The following is a 16,189-nucleotide window of genomic DNA, read 5'->3' on the forward strand; positions in this document are numbered from 1 at the left end:
AAGTAAAAACATGTATTTCAAATATTTTGTAAATAAAGTTACTTGATCTATACCTTATTTCTTGCTTCCATATTTGCCATACAGGAAAGTAGCTTTTCCACTATCGCTGTATTGTGGCCAAGGACAGCATAGTGAAGAGGAGTGTTGCCATGGATGTCCATTACATTTGGATTGGCACCATGGTCTAGAAGAATGGTTGCACATTCCTCTTGGTCATATTGTATAGCCTGTCAGTATTATGCCAAGAAGTAGATTATAAGTTCTAGGAATTCAAAGTAAACATTCCACAAGTTTCACCAATGTCTTCTAGTTAAATGAGATAAACTCATTTTTATTCTAAGTAATTAAATTAAACCCCCCTCATGTTGACATAGTTGCTAATACATACATGAATGAGAGCTGTTTTGTTGTCAATGTCACAGAGGTTCAATAGGCAATGTCTGCGTGTTAGCAGTCTCACCACTCTCGGATGGCCCTTGCAACAGGCCACATGCAAAGCAGTCCTGTGAAAGTGAGAGGACTGCTTAGAGAATTAGAGGGCACCAGATGAAAGCATATAATATCCACATAATTGTAAACATTTCTCTCTATGCCTTCAAAGCAAATATTTAATTTTCTTCTGGAGACAGTACAATATTTATTAGTTTTTGTTACTCACCACATTAGTGAAGGAAAAGCCTATTTGAATACGGAGAGGATGACCTGGGAATTCAGCTCAACTTGGTTCTGATCCTGTTTTAATTGTCACTTATTAGCTGTCACTTGGCCTTTCTGGGCCTCAATTTCCTCATCAACAAAATGGGGATAAAAATAATAGGAATCTCACAGGACACCACTGTTTCTTTTAATGAGAATCTATGCAAAGTGTTTACTACAGTAACTTGCACATAAAAAACAGCTTAATAATTGTGATATTAGTATCATTATTACTATTACCGCCACTTTACAAAGACAACATGTCAGTTAGCAAACTGATATCATTATACCTACTTTGCATATGTGTTTTAAGGATTAGAAAGAACACAGAATTTCAATTATTCTAAAATGCTTATATTCTCTCACTTTAACATCTCTGACATTGGAATCCAATTTTTAATTCAGAATGTCTTACAGAAGGCCAAGAGACATATGTAAAGATGCTCTAAGTCACTAATCACCCAAGAGATGCAAATTAAAATGACAACCAGGTACCATCTCACACCTGTTAGAATGGCTATCATCAACAAATCAATAAACAACAAGTGCTGGTGAGGATGTGGAGAAAAAGGAATCCTTGTACACTGCTGTGGTGGGAGTGCAGACTGGTGCAGCCACTTTGGAAAACAGTATGGAGTTTCCTCAAAAAATTAAAAATGGAACTTCCATTTGACCCAATAATCCCACATCTAGGAAAATATCACCAGAAATAAGAAACACCAATCAGAAAGAATATACGCACCCCTATGTTCATAGCAGCACAATTTATAATAGCTAAAATTTGGAAACAGCCTAAGTGCCCAGCAGCAGATGAGTGGATTAAAAACCAGTGGTATACCTGCACAATGGAATATTATCTATCTATACTAATAAAAGGGTAATATGTTAACTAGACCAGATAGACCAGACATCTTTTGATGTCCTTCCGGATGTCTTCCAGACAAAGCCATGGTGGTGGGGGCTGAGGCAGAGGTGGTTAGGGGTGATCAGGCCAGCAGGGGAGAGTAGTTAGGGATGATCAGGCTGTCAGAGGAGAGAAGTAAGGGGCAATCAGGCAGGCAGGCAGGTGAGGGGCTAGTTGCCAGGGGTCCCGGATTGTGAGAAGGATGTCCGACTGATGGTTTAGGCTTGCAGGTGAGGGGCTAGTAGCCTGGGGTCCCGGATTGTGAGAAGGATGTCCGACTGATGGTTTAGGCTTGATCCGTGCCAGTTTAGGCCCGATCCCACAAGCCTAAACCGGCAGTCAGACATCCCCTGAGGGGTCTCAGATTGGAGAGGGTGCAGGCGGGGCTGAGGGAACCCCCCATGCACGAATTTCATGCCTCTAGTCCTATATATAATAAAGAGATAATACGCAAATTGACCCTCACTCCATCAGGCCATCACAAGATGGCTATGCCCACAGCAGAGGCAGGGTTCCTGTAACAAGCCGTAATGAGCGATCAGCAGGGACCTGGGGCTACATGGTGCTGAGTCGGGGTGGGGACCTGAGACTGCGCCACCCGCCTGGCGGGGGTAGATGGGTGACGTCAGGCCATGCCCCCTGCCCTGGTGCCAGGCCGGGGGACCTGAGGCTGCGCGCCCCCCCTCCACCCGGCGAGGATTGATGGTGGTGGGGCTGGCTGTGGCTGGATCTTGCACAATGGGTCTGGGTTCTGCCAGGTCTGGGCCTCATGCGATTTCAAGGTGCAGCGGGTGGCTGGGAACTTGACTCTGGGTCCCGTGGTATTCTCCAGACTCTGAGAGGAGGAAGATTTTCATATACATTTTACTAATTTTCTTTCAGCTCTGATACTTCTTTTATAGAGAAAGGGCAAATAGCAATATTAAAATATTTCCTCTAATTAATTCCCTTTTAATGTGCACGAGTTTCATGCCCTGGGCCACTATTCTGTATTATAAAAAGGCCAGTGGACATAATGCCTTCACGCTGTAATGACCAAATGACCAGTCACCAGGAGGTGCATGGAGCACCTCTCAGTCCCTCCCCCACAGCCCACAAGCTCCGATCACAGCAAGGCTGGCGGCCAGCCGGTGGCTGGGAGATGGGCGGGTGGTTGTGGAAAGTGGGTGCAGTGAGGCGGGCACAGTGAGGCTCACGCGTGTGGGGGGGGTGTGCCGATTAGCGGAGCGCACGTGAGTGGGCAGGGACACTCAATTTTGTGCGCTGGCCTCTAGTATAAACATAAAAGCCTAAGCGACTGCTCGATCAGTAAATATGATGTGAACTGACCACCAGGGGGCAGAGACTGAACACAGGAGCTGCCCCTGGTTGTCAGTGTGCTCCCACAGCGGGAGTGTGGCTCAGCTGATGGACAGGCGCCAGCTACAGGGCTTACGGCTGGCCGCCACAGCCCGGAGACTGCAGCAGAGCAGCAGAGCAGCAGGAGCAGCGGTGGGGGCAAGTGCAGTGGGCTGGGCTGAGCCAAAGTGGCAGGCAGGAGCGGCAGGTGGCGTTGGACGGCCTGTTTCGGCCGATCCCCACAGGCCATGGTTCTCCTATATTTTCTATTTTATTACTTTTTTAAAGAAAAAGACCCAGTTAGAGAAAGAAAAACATCACATGATCTCACTTATATGTGTAATCTAATGAAGAAAACATACTGATGAACAAAATAGGGTAACAATCAGCCCGATCAAGCTGGGGAGGTTCAGCTGAGAGGCAGTCTGCAGCCAGGAAAGACAGAGAACTAAAAAATGCGGATGGTTAGAGATTGAGGCTGAAACCTCCCCCTGGGCGCCAGCGCAGCGGCGAGACCGCACCATCTTGGGTTGCGGTTACTGGTTACCGGCATCCAGAGAACGGCTACTAACCCAGCGCCTACCAACCCGGAGGCAAGGACTCGCAAGCAGCGCGACTACAAGAGCCCAGCGGAGACCTGCATCCCTCCACGGAAAGGTTAAACTTACCCCAAAGGTGCGGTTTGCAGTTCAGGTTGGAGCGAGGAACGCGCGCGCGCGCGGGCGCAGGGGGAAATCTGCGCACTCCAAAATCCGCGCACATAGAGGCCAGGGTAATCCGCAAGTGGGGAGGGCTCCCGCAGGGCTGCTGCCAGAAGGTAACACTATAAATGAGCCCATAATTGGACTGGATGCAAAAAGGGCTACCTCAGAGTTTCTCTGATAGCCGGCTACTTGTTGCCAGGGGCTTGAGCGCGCGCAGACCCAACGCACAGACATTTTGCGCAGTTCTGGAGGGTGGAACCCTGCGAGTTCGAACAGCTTCCCAGGCTCTTGTTTGCACACTTCCTCTTACTTCTGTGAGTTTGATTGTTGGCCCAGTGGATGTGATTGCCCAGTTGGGGTCACTAGCAGAGCTTGTAGGGGAAGACTGTTTTTGGGGAGCCGGGGAAACAGAGCTGGGAGTGGCGCCGGGGAACCAGCTCTGGGCGGAGCTGGTTCAGGTACAATACAGAGCTCCTGGTCGGAGAGAACTTATACCCTCGGAGGTCAATCCAGAAACACTGCCACCCAGAGGCAGAGCCACGAACTGACTCTTCTGTAAATACAGATAAGGCAATAAGGGGATTTTACGGCCGGCCTTATAATCAGGACTGTGGCTTACAACACGGAGGAGCAGTGTACCAGAGGGAAACTCAACATTCACCTGAATTCCGGGCGTGCCAATAAGAAGAGTAGAAGATCTCAAGCACCTGCATTACTGCACATTTTTATTTTTATTTTTTTAAATTACTTTTTCTCCTTTTAACTAAGAAAACATTTTTTTTCTGTTTTTCTTTTTTCTTTTTCTCCATCACCTGATTTTGCCTTTTCAGCTACTACATTTTTATTTTTAACTAGTATTTTTACCGCTACCATTTTACCATTCTTTTAAGTGTCATTTTATTTTGTCTTTATTTTATTTTGGGACTAATGTTCTCCATTCTATTTTCATCGTTCCTTTAGCAACATTGTTCTCTACCTCAATTTGCCTCTGTGCTAAACAATCTTCCCCACTTTTTCCCTTTTGCTGTCCTGTTTCTCTTACCCTACTCCAGCTTTTGATTTTCCCTATTCTTTTTACCCCCTGTCAAAATTTAACCCTGCTTATATATCGTACGTCCAATCCCCTGTTCTAAATCCTTATACACCTTTCCCTTATCTTCCTTCACTATCCAATTTATTTTTTCTCTTCTTCTTCTTCTTTTCTCTCTCTATTGTCTTATTGTTGTTTGCTTGATTGACGAGTATATTGGGGTTTTTTTGTTTTTGTTTTTGTTTGTTTTGTTTTTTTAGGATTGTTTGTGAGGTTAGACTGCTTATTCTTTTTATTTTCCTGCCCCTCCCTCTCCCCCCCCTCCCCTGGTTATTTCTGTGTTTCTGTTTCCCCTTGCGGTTGTTTGTAGTTTGTATTCATCTCCAGGAATCTGTTGCTGTAATTTGTTGGTATTAGTGGTGGACCTATAGGAGTTTTCTCCTCATAGGAGTTTTCTCCTCATATAAATAGTCTCTTCCCCTTTTATACTTCATTCTCTTTTCTCTCTTACTTTTTTTTCTCCTTTTTTTCCCCTCCCTTTTCCAATCTCATCTTTGCACTCCTTTTTTTCTTTCTTTCTTTTTTCTCTTCTACCTTTTTCTCTTCTTTCCCCCTTATCTCCCAACTCTCTTAGCTCGGGTGGCCACCTTTATTTGGGGTTAGTAATATTGTAAATACAATAGTGTTCAGTGCCTGGTACGTTGTGCCTTGTTGTGTTGTATTTTGTGCCTCTAAATCAACGCAACAGATTCAAGCAACAGCGGCCTCCTGATCACCACACGCTCTGCCTGGGGAACAGTTGCTGCGTCTGAAGCCTCCCTCCACCAGCCAGAAGAGCCACCACAACTGTGAACAGCACCCATCAGAGGCCCTGCTATCAACAGAGGAGCCGCTGCTACCACAACCGCCCAAGGAGCAACCACAGACCGAGGAGCCACTGCCACCCAGGGAGCAGCCACTGCCACCCAGGGTCCAGCCACTGAACGATTCAACAACTAGTAATGGCAGTGAGATCAAACATGGGTAGACAAAGAAACCCCCAAAGGAAAGAAAAGGAGGACTCGCCAGAAAAGCAGCTAAGTGAGACAGAGATATGCAACATGACGGAAAAAGAATTCAGAATAAGGTTCCTAGAGTACATGCACCGGATGTTCAAGAAGCAAGAAGAAACAGATGAAAAACTCAACTACGTATGCAAGAAGCTAGAAGAAACAGGTGAAAAAATCAACAACTTAAGTAAGTCCCAAGAAGAAATGAAGAGCGACATAGCTGCAATAAAAAACACCATTGAAAGTATCAACAGTAGACTGGGAGAAGCGGAGGACCGAATCAGTGAATTAGAAGACAAGGAAGCAAAACACACTCAAACTGTACTGCAAATGGAGAAAAAAATTAAAAGGCAGGAGGAGAGCCTAAGGGAACTTTGGGACAACATGAAACGAAGCAACATACGAATAATAGGGGTGCCAGAACAACAGAAAGATGAACATGGATTAGAAAACCTATTCGAAGAAATAATATCAGAAAACTTCCCTGAGGTGGGGAAGAAAAAAGTCACACAAGCCCAGAGAGTCCCAAACAAGGTGAACCCGAAAAGACCCACACCAAGACACATCATAATTACCATGGCAAATGTTCAGGATAAAGAGAGAATCTTACAGGCTGCAAGAGAGAGGCGGAAAGTAACATACAAGGGATCTCCCATTAGATTATCAAATGATTTCTCAACAGAAACACATCAGGCCAGAAAAGAATGGACGGAAATCTACAAAGTGATGCAAAGCAAAGAACTGAATCCAAGAATACTCTATCCAGCAAGGCTATCATTCAAAATTGAAGGGGAAATAAGAAGCTTCACAGACAAAAAAGGGCTAAGGGAGTTTATCACCACCAAGCCAGCCATGCAAGAAATGCTAAAGGGACTGGTGTAAAAAGAAGAAACATCAAGCTCAGAAAGAAAACAGCCACACACACACACAAAAAGAAATGGCTACAAACAAGTACCTTTCAATAATAACTTTAAATGTAAATGGACTAAATGCTCCAACCAAAAGACATCGAGTGGCTGAATGGATAAAAAAACATGACCCATACATCTGCTGTCTACAAGAGACCCACCTCATTAGAAGGGACTCACACAGACTGAAAGTGAAGGGATGGAAAAATATCTTTCACGCAAATGGAAAGGAAAAGAAAGCAGGGGTAGCAATACTTATATCTGACAAAATACATCTCAAAGTGAAGGCCATAACCAGAGATAAGGAAGGCCACTTCATAATACTAAAGGGATCAATACAACAAGAAGATATAACCCTGGTAAACATATATGCACCCAATGCAGGAGCACCCACATACATAAGAAAACTTCTGGAAGATGTCAGGGGAGAGATCGACAACAATACAATCATAGTAGGGGACTTTAATACACCAGTGACATCACTGGATAAATCCGCTAGACAAACACTCAGCAAAGAAACAGCAATCCTAAATGACTCACTAGATCAGATGGACTTAATTGACATCTTCAGAACACTTCACCCCACAGCTGCGGAATATACATTCCTCTCAGGTGCTCATGGGACATATTCAAAAATAGACCACATATTGGGTCACAAGCAAAGTCTCCACAAATTCAAGAAGATTGAAATCATAAAAAGCTTCTTCGCAGACCACGATGGCATAATGTTAGAAATAAACTACAATAAAAACAACCCAAAATACTCAAACACTTGGAAGCTGAATAGCATGTTATTAAATATTGATTGGGTTACTGATGACATCAAAGAAGAAATTAAAAACATCCTGGACACTAATGACAATGAAAACACAACAATCCAAAACCTCTGGGACACAATGAAAGCAGTCCTGAGAGGAAAGTTTATAGCTCTACAGGCCTATCTCAAAAAACAAGAAAAAATGGTAGTCAATCATCTAACTCTACAACTCAAAGAATTAAAAGAGAGCAACAAGAATACCCCAGAGTGAGCAGAAGGAAGGAGATAATAAAGATTAGAGCAGAAATCAATGACATAGAGACCAAAAAAACAATACAGAAAATCAATGAAACCAAGTGCTGGTTCTTTGAAAGGATAAACAAGATTGACAAACCCCTAGTTAGGCTCACCAAGAAGCAAAGAGAGAGGTCCCAAATAAACGAAATCAGAAATGATAGAGGTGAAATAACAACAGACTCCACAGAAATACAAATGATTGTTAAACAATACTATGGGCAACTCTACTCCAACAAACTAGACAACCTGGAGGAAATGGACAAATTCCTAGAAAAATACAACATTCCAAAACTCAAACAGGAAGAATCTAAAAACCTCAATAGGCCAATAACTATGGAAGAAATTGAAGCAGTCATCAGAAAACTTCCAGCAAACAAAAGCCCAGGGCCAGACGGCTTCACAGGGGAGTTTTACCAAACATTCAAGGAAGAACTAAAACCTACCCTCCTCAGACTACTACAAAAAATTCAAGAGGAAGGAACGCTTCCAAGCTCATTCTATGAAGCCAGCATCACCCTAATACCAAAACCAGGTAAAGACATCACAATGAAAGAGAATTACAGGCCAATATCCCTCATGAACATAGATGCCAAAATCCTCAACAAAATCTTAGCAAATCGGATCCAGCAGTACATCAGAAGGATCATACACCATGACCAAGTAGGATTTATCCCAGAGATGCAAGGATGGTACAACATCCGTAATCAATAAATGTGATACATCACATAAACAAATTGAAAGAAAAAAACCACATGGTCATATCAATTGATGCAGAAAAAGCATTCGACAAAATCCAACACCCATTTTTGATAAAAACTCTCAGAAAGGTGGGAATAGAAGGATCATACCTCAACATAATAAAAGCCATATATGACAGGCCCACAGCCAACATCATACTCAATGGACAAAAACTAACACCATTTCCCCTAAGAACAGGAACAAGACAGGGATGCCCACTCTCACCACTCCTGTTCAACATAGTACTGGAAGTATTAGCCATTGCAATTAGGCAAGAAGAAGAAATAAAAGGCATCCAAATTGGAAAAGAGGAAGTAAAACTGTCCTTATTTGCAGATGACATGATATTATACATACAAAACCCTAGAGACTCCATCAAAAAGCTACTAGACTTAATACATGAATTTGGCAATGTAGCAGGATACAAAATTAACCCCAAGAAATCTGAGGCATTTCTATACACCAATAGTGAACTTTCAGAAAGAGAGATTAGAAAAACAATCCCATTTACCATCGCACCAAAAAAATTAAGATACCTAGGAATAAACTTAACTAAAGAGGTTAAAGACCTCTACTCAGAAAACTACAGGACGTTGAAAAAAGAGATAGAGGAAGACATAAACAGATGGAAGAACATACCATGTTCTTGGATTGGTAGAATCAACATCATTAAAATGTCTATACTACCCAAAGCAATCTATACATTCAACGCACTCCCCATTAAAATACCAATGGCCTTCTTCAAAGATCTAGAACGAACTCTCCAAAAATTCATCTGGAATAAAAAAAGACCCCGAATAGCTGCAACGATCCTGAGAAAGAACAAAGTAGGCGGGATCTCAATGCCAGATATCAAGCTGTATTACAAAGCCACTGTTCTCAAAACTGCCTGGTACTGGCACAAGAACAGACATATAGACCAGTGGAATAGAATAGAGAGTCCAGAAATTAGCCCGAACCAATATGCTCAATTAATTTTTGACAAAGGAGGCATGAACATACAATGGAGCCAAGATAGTCTCTTCAATAAATGGTGTTGGGAAAATTGGACAGATATATGCAAGAAAATGAAACTAGACCACCAACTTACACCATACACAAGAATAAACTCAAAATGGATAAAGGACTTAAATGTACGACAGGAAACCATAAAAATTCTAGAAGAATACAAAGGCAACAAAATCTCAGACATATGCCAAAACAATTTCTTCACTGATACAGCTCCTAGGGCAGTTGAAACTAAAGAGAAAATGAACAAATGGGACTACATCAAAATAAAAAGCTTCTGCACAGCAAAAGAAACCATCAACAAAACAACAAGAAAACCCACCTCGTGGGAAAACATATTTGCCAACGTCATATCTGATAAGGGCTTAATCTCCAAAATTTATAGGGAACTCATACAACTTAACAAAAAGAAGATAAACAATCCAATCAAAAAATGGGCAAAGGATCTAAATAGACACCTTTCAAAAGAGGACATTCAGAAAGCCAAGAGACATATGAAAACATGCTCAAAGTCACTAATCATCCGAGAGATGCAAATCAAAACAACAATGAGGTACCATCTCACACCTGTCAGAATGGCCATCATCAACAAATCAACAAACGACAAGTGCTGGAGAGGATGTGGAGAAAAAGGAACACTTGTGCACTGCTGGTGGGAATGCAGACTGGTGCAACCACTATGGAAGGCAGTATGGAGGTTCCTCAAAAAATTGGAAATGGAACTCCCATTTGACCCTGTGATCCCACTTCTAAGAATATATCCCAAGAAACCAGAAACACCAATCAGAAAGGATATATGCACCCAGATGTTCATAGCAGCACAATTCACCATAGCTAAGATCTGGAAACAGCCTAAGTGCCCATCAGTAGATGAATGGATTAGAAAACTGTGGTACATCTACACGATGGAATACTATGCTGCTGTAAAAAAGAAGGAACTCTTACCATTTGCAACAGCATGGATGGAACTGGAGAGCATTATGCTAAGTGAAACAAGCCAGTCAATGAAGGAAAAATACCACATGTTCTCACTCTTTCGTGGATAATTAAGACCATTATAAACTTTCGAACAATAATAAATACAGTGGCAGAGCTGCCTCAAACTGATTGTCGAACTGCAGCGGGAAGGCCAGGGAGGGTTGGGGGACAGGAGGGAGGGGAGTAAGAGATCAACCGAAGGACTTGTATGCATCCATATAACCATAACTAATGGACATAAGACACTGGGGGGTAAGTGAGGGCAGGGGCTTGTCAAGGGTGGGGGGGGGGAAGGACACTTATGTAATACCCTTTGTAATACTTTTAGCGAAAAAAAAAACAGAAAAAGACCCAGTTAGAGAAAGAAAAACATCACATGATCTCACTTATATGTGTAATCTAATGAAGAAAACATACTGATGAACAAAATATATCCAGAGCTTTGGATGCATGGAATAGATCAACAGATATCAGGGTGATAGTGGGAGGACAGGAAAAGATCAACCAAAGAACATATATGCATAACCCATGGACACAGACAATAATATGGGAAAGTTGCCTGGTGGGGTTGGGTTTGGGTGGAGGGAGGACAAAAAAGGAAAAAAATGGGAGAAGTCTGTAATACTGTCAACAATAAAACAAAAAGAACATTTTTAAATGTTTTTTAAAAAATTAGTTTTAATTGATTTGAGAGAGAGAGGGAAGGAGAGGGAGAGAGTGAGAGAAACACCGAGGTGAATGAGAAGCATCAATTGGTTGCCTCCCATAGGCACCCCACCCAAGCAGTGATCAAACCAGAAACCTGGATAGGAGTCTTGACTTGAAAAGAACCTGAGACCTTTCAGTGTACAGGAGGGGTACCAGCCGATGCTCCCACCAACTGAGCCATACTAGTCAGGGCACTATTTTGAATGTTTCATTTTTATAACCACACAACTAAAAAGATTAATCTATAATCATTTACATATTATATGTAATAAAGCTATATGAAGTAAAACACATATGATGTGCTTACAGGCATAGGTGAAAAACAACTCAAGTGCCCATCAGTAGATAAGTAGATGAAAAAGATGTAGTACATTTACACCATGGAATTCTACGCTGCTGTAAAAAAGAAGGAGCTCTTATACCCTTTGCCACAGCATGGATGGATCTGGAGGGTATTATGGTAAATGAAATAAGCCAGTCAGAGAAAGACAGATACCATATGATCTCACTTACATGTGGAATCTAACAAACAAAATAAACTGACAAACAAAATAGGAGAAGAGGCATGGATACATGGGCCAGACTGACAGATCTCAGAGGGAAGGGGTGGGGGAACTGGAAGAGATTAGCCGGAGAACATATGTGCATATGTGCACAGCCCATGGACACAGACAGCAGTGTGTGAAGGCTGAAGGGGGCTGGGTGGAAGGGCACTAAGGGGGTGAAATGGGGGACATCTGTAACAGTGTCAACAGTAAACACCAACTAAACATAAAAATATTCCCTTTACTTCTGAAGAGGCCAATAGTTGTCAGAAGATACCAAATCTCAAAAAATTTTCCAAAAAACAGAAAGTGAGAAATCAATTCATAATATTTACTAGAATGTCTGTATATGTTCATTAAAGGAAATGTTCATCTTATATAATAAAAGGGTAATATGCAAATTAACTCTAAAAGCAGAACTGGGAATGACTGTTCACTATGACACACACTGACCACCAGGGGGCAGATGCTCAATGCAGGAGCTGCCCCCTGGTGGTCAGTGCGCTCCCACAGGGGTGAGCTCTGCTCAGCCACAAGCCAGGTTGCCAGCTGCCAGTACAGTGGTGGTGGTGGGAGCCTCTCCTGCCTCCTCAGAAGCACTAAGGATGTCTGACCTCAGCTTAGGCTTGCTCTCCACTGGCAAATGGACCTCCCCTAAGGGCTCCTGGGCTGCCAGAGGGAAGTCTGACTGCCAGCTTAGGCCCAATCTCCCTGGGAGTGGGCCTAAGCCAGCAGGTGGTCATCCCCCGAGGTGTCCCAGACTGCAAGAAGGCACAGGCCGGGCTGAGGGACCCCCCCAAGTGCACAAATTTTTGTGCACCGGGCCTCTAGTTTATAATACAAATGCTCAGAAATAAATTTTATCACATTTTGCACATATTTTTCCATAACAGAAGATCATAGTCTGTTTGTATGTATAACCAAGCTGAGTCTTTCTTATTAATACACTGCTATTTTAAGAAGTGCTGAGTAAAACAAATTCTGTAATTTATCTAATTATTTCATAATGATATTTTAGTATAAAGAGAATTGATGGGTATAGAGAATACATATGTTAAGTGTGGTACTCAGCATCAAATTTCCTATTTCAAAATCAAAAGCAACTTAAATTGGAAGTAGCAATATAAAGACAATTGCTGGTCAACTTCACAAATTTTGTGGATGGGAAATATTATTTAACTCCTCTTTTAACTTATTCCTTTTCTTACCAGGAACACTAAATATTTTTTCCTTTGTCTGCTGGTCACTTATACTTATGCAAAAAGCACTTTGTCCACTTTCAAATTAGAGTTTTTTCTTGTTGATTTTAAAGGCTTCTCTGTAAAAGGAAGACATACTTTTTCCTCTGATACACATACATTGCAAATATTTTGCAAGCACATTTTCTTTGATTTTGATATTATTATTTTCGGATACACAGAGGGTTTGAATTTTTTATATTGCTCAATCAACCTCCTGAAATCTTGCTCTTGAAGTCTTGGTCAACATTTTTTTAAAAATGCATAAATAAACCTTTGTGCTTTCTTCTGGTACTTTTCTCATTTTCTATATTTAAAATTTTTAATTGGAAATTTATTTTAATCTAGTTATTTTCCCCCAATACTTTACAGAAAATGTCCACCATTTTTAATTGACCTTTTTCTACAAACATGAAATGTCACCAGTATCAATTTCTAAGGTCTTACATATATTTGGGGTGTTTGGGCATTTCCCATTCTGTTCCAACTATTTATCTGTAAATAAATACTTTCTGAAAGTTTATAGCACCTGATGATAGCTAGAAGGCTAAACCTGTGTCTACTATACAAAATTTTCTTAATTTCACCAGATCAATGAAAGATAGCATGTAACTGAAACAATTTTAAAACATATTTACTTGGTTGTAAAATTGATAAACATAGGAAGAGCACACATTTTGAGAAAGTGAGTCTTCTTAATCAGGACCACAGCCATCTTCCCACCTCAAAGTTCCTTCTGAGGTCCCTCCATAAAGAACACAGGTGCACACTGATATAAAGCGGGTATTGGATTTTATCCAAAGAACTTTTAGCTCAGAAGGTGATTGATTATGGGAATTATTTCTCTCATTATGCATTTTTCTATAGTATGTAACATTATAGTGTAAAAATGTGTACATCCTATATAATAGAAGCCTTATATGCAAATCGACCAAACAGCAGAATACCAGTCGCTATGATATCACTGACCACCAGGGGGAAGATGCTCAATGCAGGAGCTACCCCCTGGTGGTGAGTGTGCCCCCACAGGGGGAGTTCAACTCAGCCAGAAGCTGGGTTCAGGGCTGGTGAGGGCAGCGGCTGTGGCAGCAGCCTCTCCTGCCTCTGTGGCAGCACTAAGGAGTAGTGCACAGGCTGGCGGTAAGGAGTGAGGGGTCGTGGACTGTGAGAGGGTGCAGGCCAGGCTGAGGGACTCCCCCCTTCCCTCAGTGATCAAATTCTGTGCACCAGGCCTCTGTCTAATACAAAATACTCTATATACTTAATTGTGTTTCCATTATTGATATGCAGTTACATCACTTAAAGGTTGTCAGTGAAGTGTTCTGTAAGAGGCATTGTGAGAGGGTCCTTATGTTGTTGTCTTTGCTCATAAAGTTGGTCTGAGGGCTAGACCCCAGGTCAGGTGTCCACCAGGGAGGAGCTACAGTGACCTGGCTGACAGGAGGCTGCTCCCACCTGCTGAGACCTGCAAGGGTGTCTCTCCCAAGTCCACCCACCTCCTCCCAGTGGACCCCAGGACCCCAGCCTCCCAGTCCCCATTACCTGCTCATCCTGTCCCTATCGTTCAGGCCACTTTTCCTGAACAATAGGATTTTCTTCACTTTCCGCACGTTGCCCACGCTGGCAGCTTTGTGGATCGCTCCCATATCTGTGTCTCGAAAGAGAGGCCTTGGGGTTCCCATGCCACTCCTCCCAGGATTGGTGGGGGAGTCCATGGCCGCCAGCCTGGGACTTTTCAGAAAAGAAAACACCTTCTTCATGGTGGAGAGTCAAGGCTTCAGAGAAGCCTCACCTTCCCTCCACTTTTCCCGCCTCCTGAGCTCAATACTAGCTCTCTAGCCAACCACCTCACGCCACAGCATTCAAGCAGGGCAGTTTGGCAGTTTAGCATCTCTCCCCTCGGAATCGCAGTAACCAAGCAACGGCCTCTGACATCACTAGGCATGTGCATAGGGCCTTGTGGTCAAGGGCAGCCAGAGCCCATGTGCAAAGCCCAAGTAACTCAAATCGCAGAGACTGCCTGGTGGATGTGCCTCCCTGGTTAGAGCTTCTGCCTGAGCACCAGAGGGTGGCGGGTTCCATTACTGGTCAAGGGCATGAACCTAGGTTGCAGATTAGATCCCTGGTCCCATCAGGTGCATTCGGGAGGAAGTCAACCAAAGTCTCCTTCACATTGGTGTTTCTCTCTCTGCCACCCCCACCCCTCCTCCTTCCCTTCCTTCCACAAAGAAACAATTAATGGAAATAATATACTCCGTGAGAATTAACAAAAATTAAAATTAAAAAAATCTCAGTGATTGTCTGTGGGCAGGTCTGGGTTCTTTTCAAACATCCCTGGGAGTTGGCCAGGTGTTTCCAGAGGCTTGCAATAGTTACCCCGGTGAAAAAGCAGTCTTTGCTTATGACCAGGGCTAGGGTGGTGTAGAACTTCAGGATGCTCAAGGTCTGGTCCCTGAGAAAACTCCCATTAAAAACACCTCTAAATCTCCCAGTGCCCCAGTTTATATCTGTTCCACATCCCTCTGGCCCCAGACAACCTCCAGGGAATTTATCAGATGCAACAACAGATGGATGTTTTCATGGTTTCAGAGATTGTGGCAATATGTGTCTGCAGGTGCAAATTTATGAGAAACCAGTGCCCGTTCTCCGGATGAAAGCACCTTTCCGCAGGCCTCTTAATCCTCCCCCTTTGGCCCACCTCTTACATTTTAATTTGTGTAAGAGGTGGGCCAAATAAATCTTTAATCAATCCCAGATTTATTTTGGAGCATGGTGTTCACATTTAAGAACTTCCTTAAAAAATGGCTATTCACCTGTCCCAAACCTTTTCTCACCTAGTTTAAAATGTCACTTTACCGTGCATTAAACTCTCAGGTTATGTTTTTTGTTTTTGGGTGGTCTGTTTTATCCATTCAACTGTCTGATTCTTTTTGCATCAGCACTGTACTATTTTAACTTCTTTATAAAACGTATTGTAGTGTTTTATAGTTACAATGTTCCCCCTCTTTAATATGCTTTTTCTGGCTCCTCCTGGCCATGTTTACCTTGAAATTATTTGAAATGAAGTTCTAATCAGTATTCCAAGTTTTAAAAGAGATCTTAGTGAAATTTTAATTAGCTTGAGAATTAATTTTAACTGATAATCTCTTGAATCAGTATATGCAGATACATATGATGTCTCTCAATTTATTTAAGTCCTATTATATGTTCCTCTTATCTTTTGGTAGTTATTTTTTTAAATAAACTTTTAAAAATATTCTTATTTATTTAGACAGAAAGAAACATCTGTTG

At 42.4% G+C, this 16,189-nt stretch overlaps 1 protein-coding gene across 1 annotated transcript in view; it reads right to left on the reverse strand.

Annotated features, from left to right (window-relative positions):
* Positions 1-14,613, reverse strand: part of LOC106695357 (ankyrin repeat domain-containing protein 26-like) — a 29,067-nt gene extending 14,454 nt beyond the window's left edge. The window contains exons 1-3 of the mRNA XM_023748102.1: positions 14,441-14,613; positions 389-503; positions 54-227 (exon numbers count right to left, since the gene is read on the reverse strand). Of these exons, the coding sequence (XP_023603870.1) occupies positions 54-227; positions 389-503; positions 14,441-14,613 (462 nt within the window). The remainder of the gene's footprint in view (positions 1-53; positions 228-388; positions 504-14,440) is intronic.
* Positions 14,614-16,189: the final 1,576 nt, after the last annotated feature.

Source organism: Myotis lucifugus, unplaced genomic scaffold, assembly GCF_000147115.1.
Source record: "Myotis lucifugus unplaced genomic scaffold, Myoluc2.0 scaffold_1150, whole genome shotgun sequence".
NCBI lineage: Eukaryota > Metazoa > Chordata > Mammalia > Chiroptera > Vespertilionidae > Myotis > Myotis lucifugus.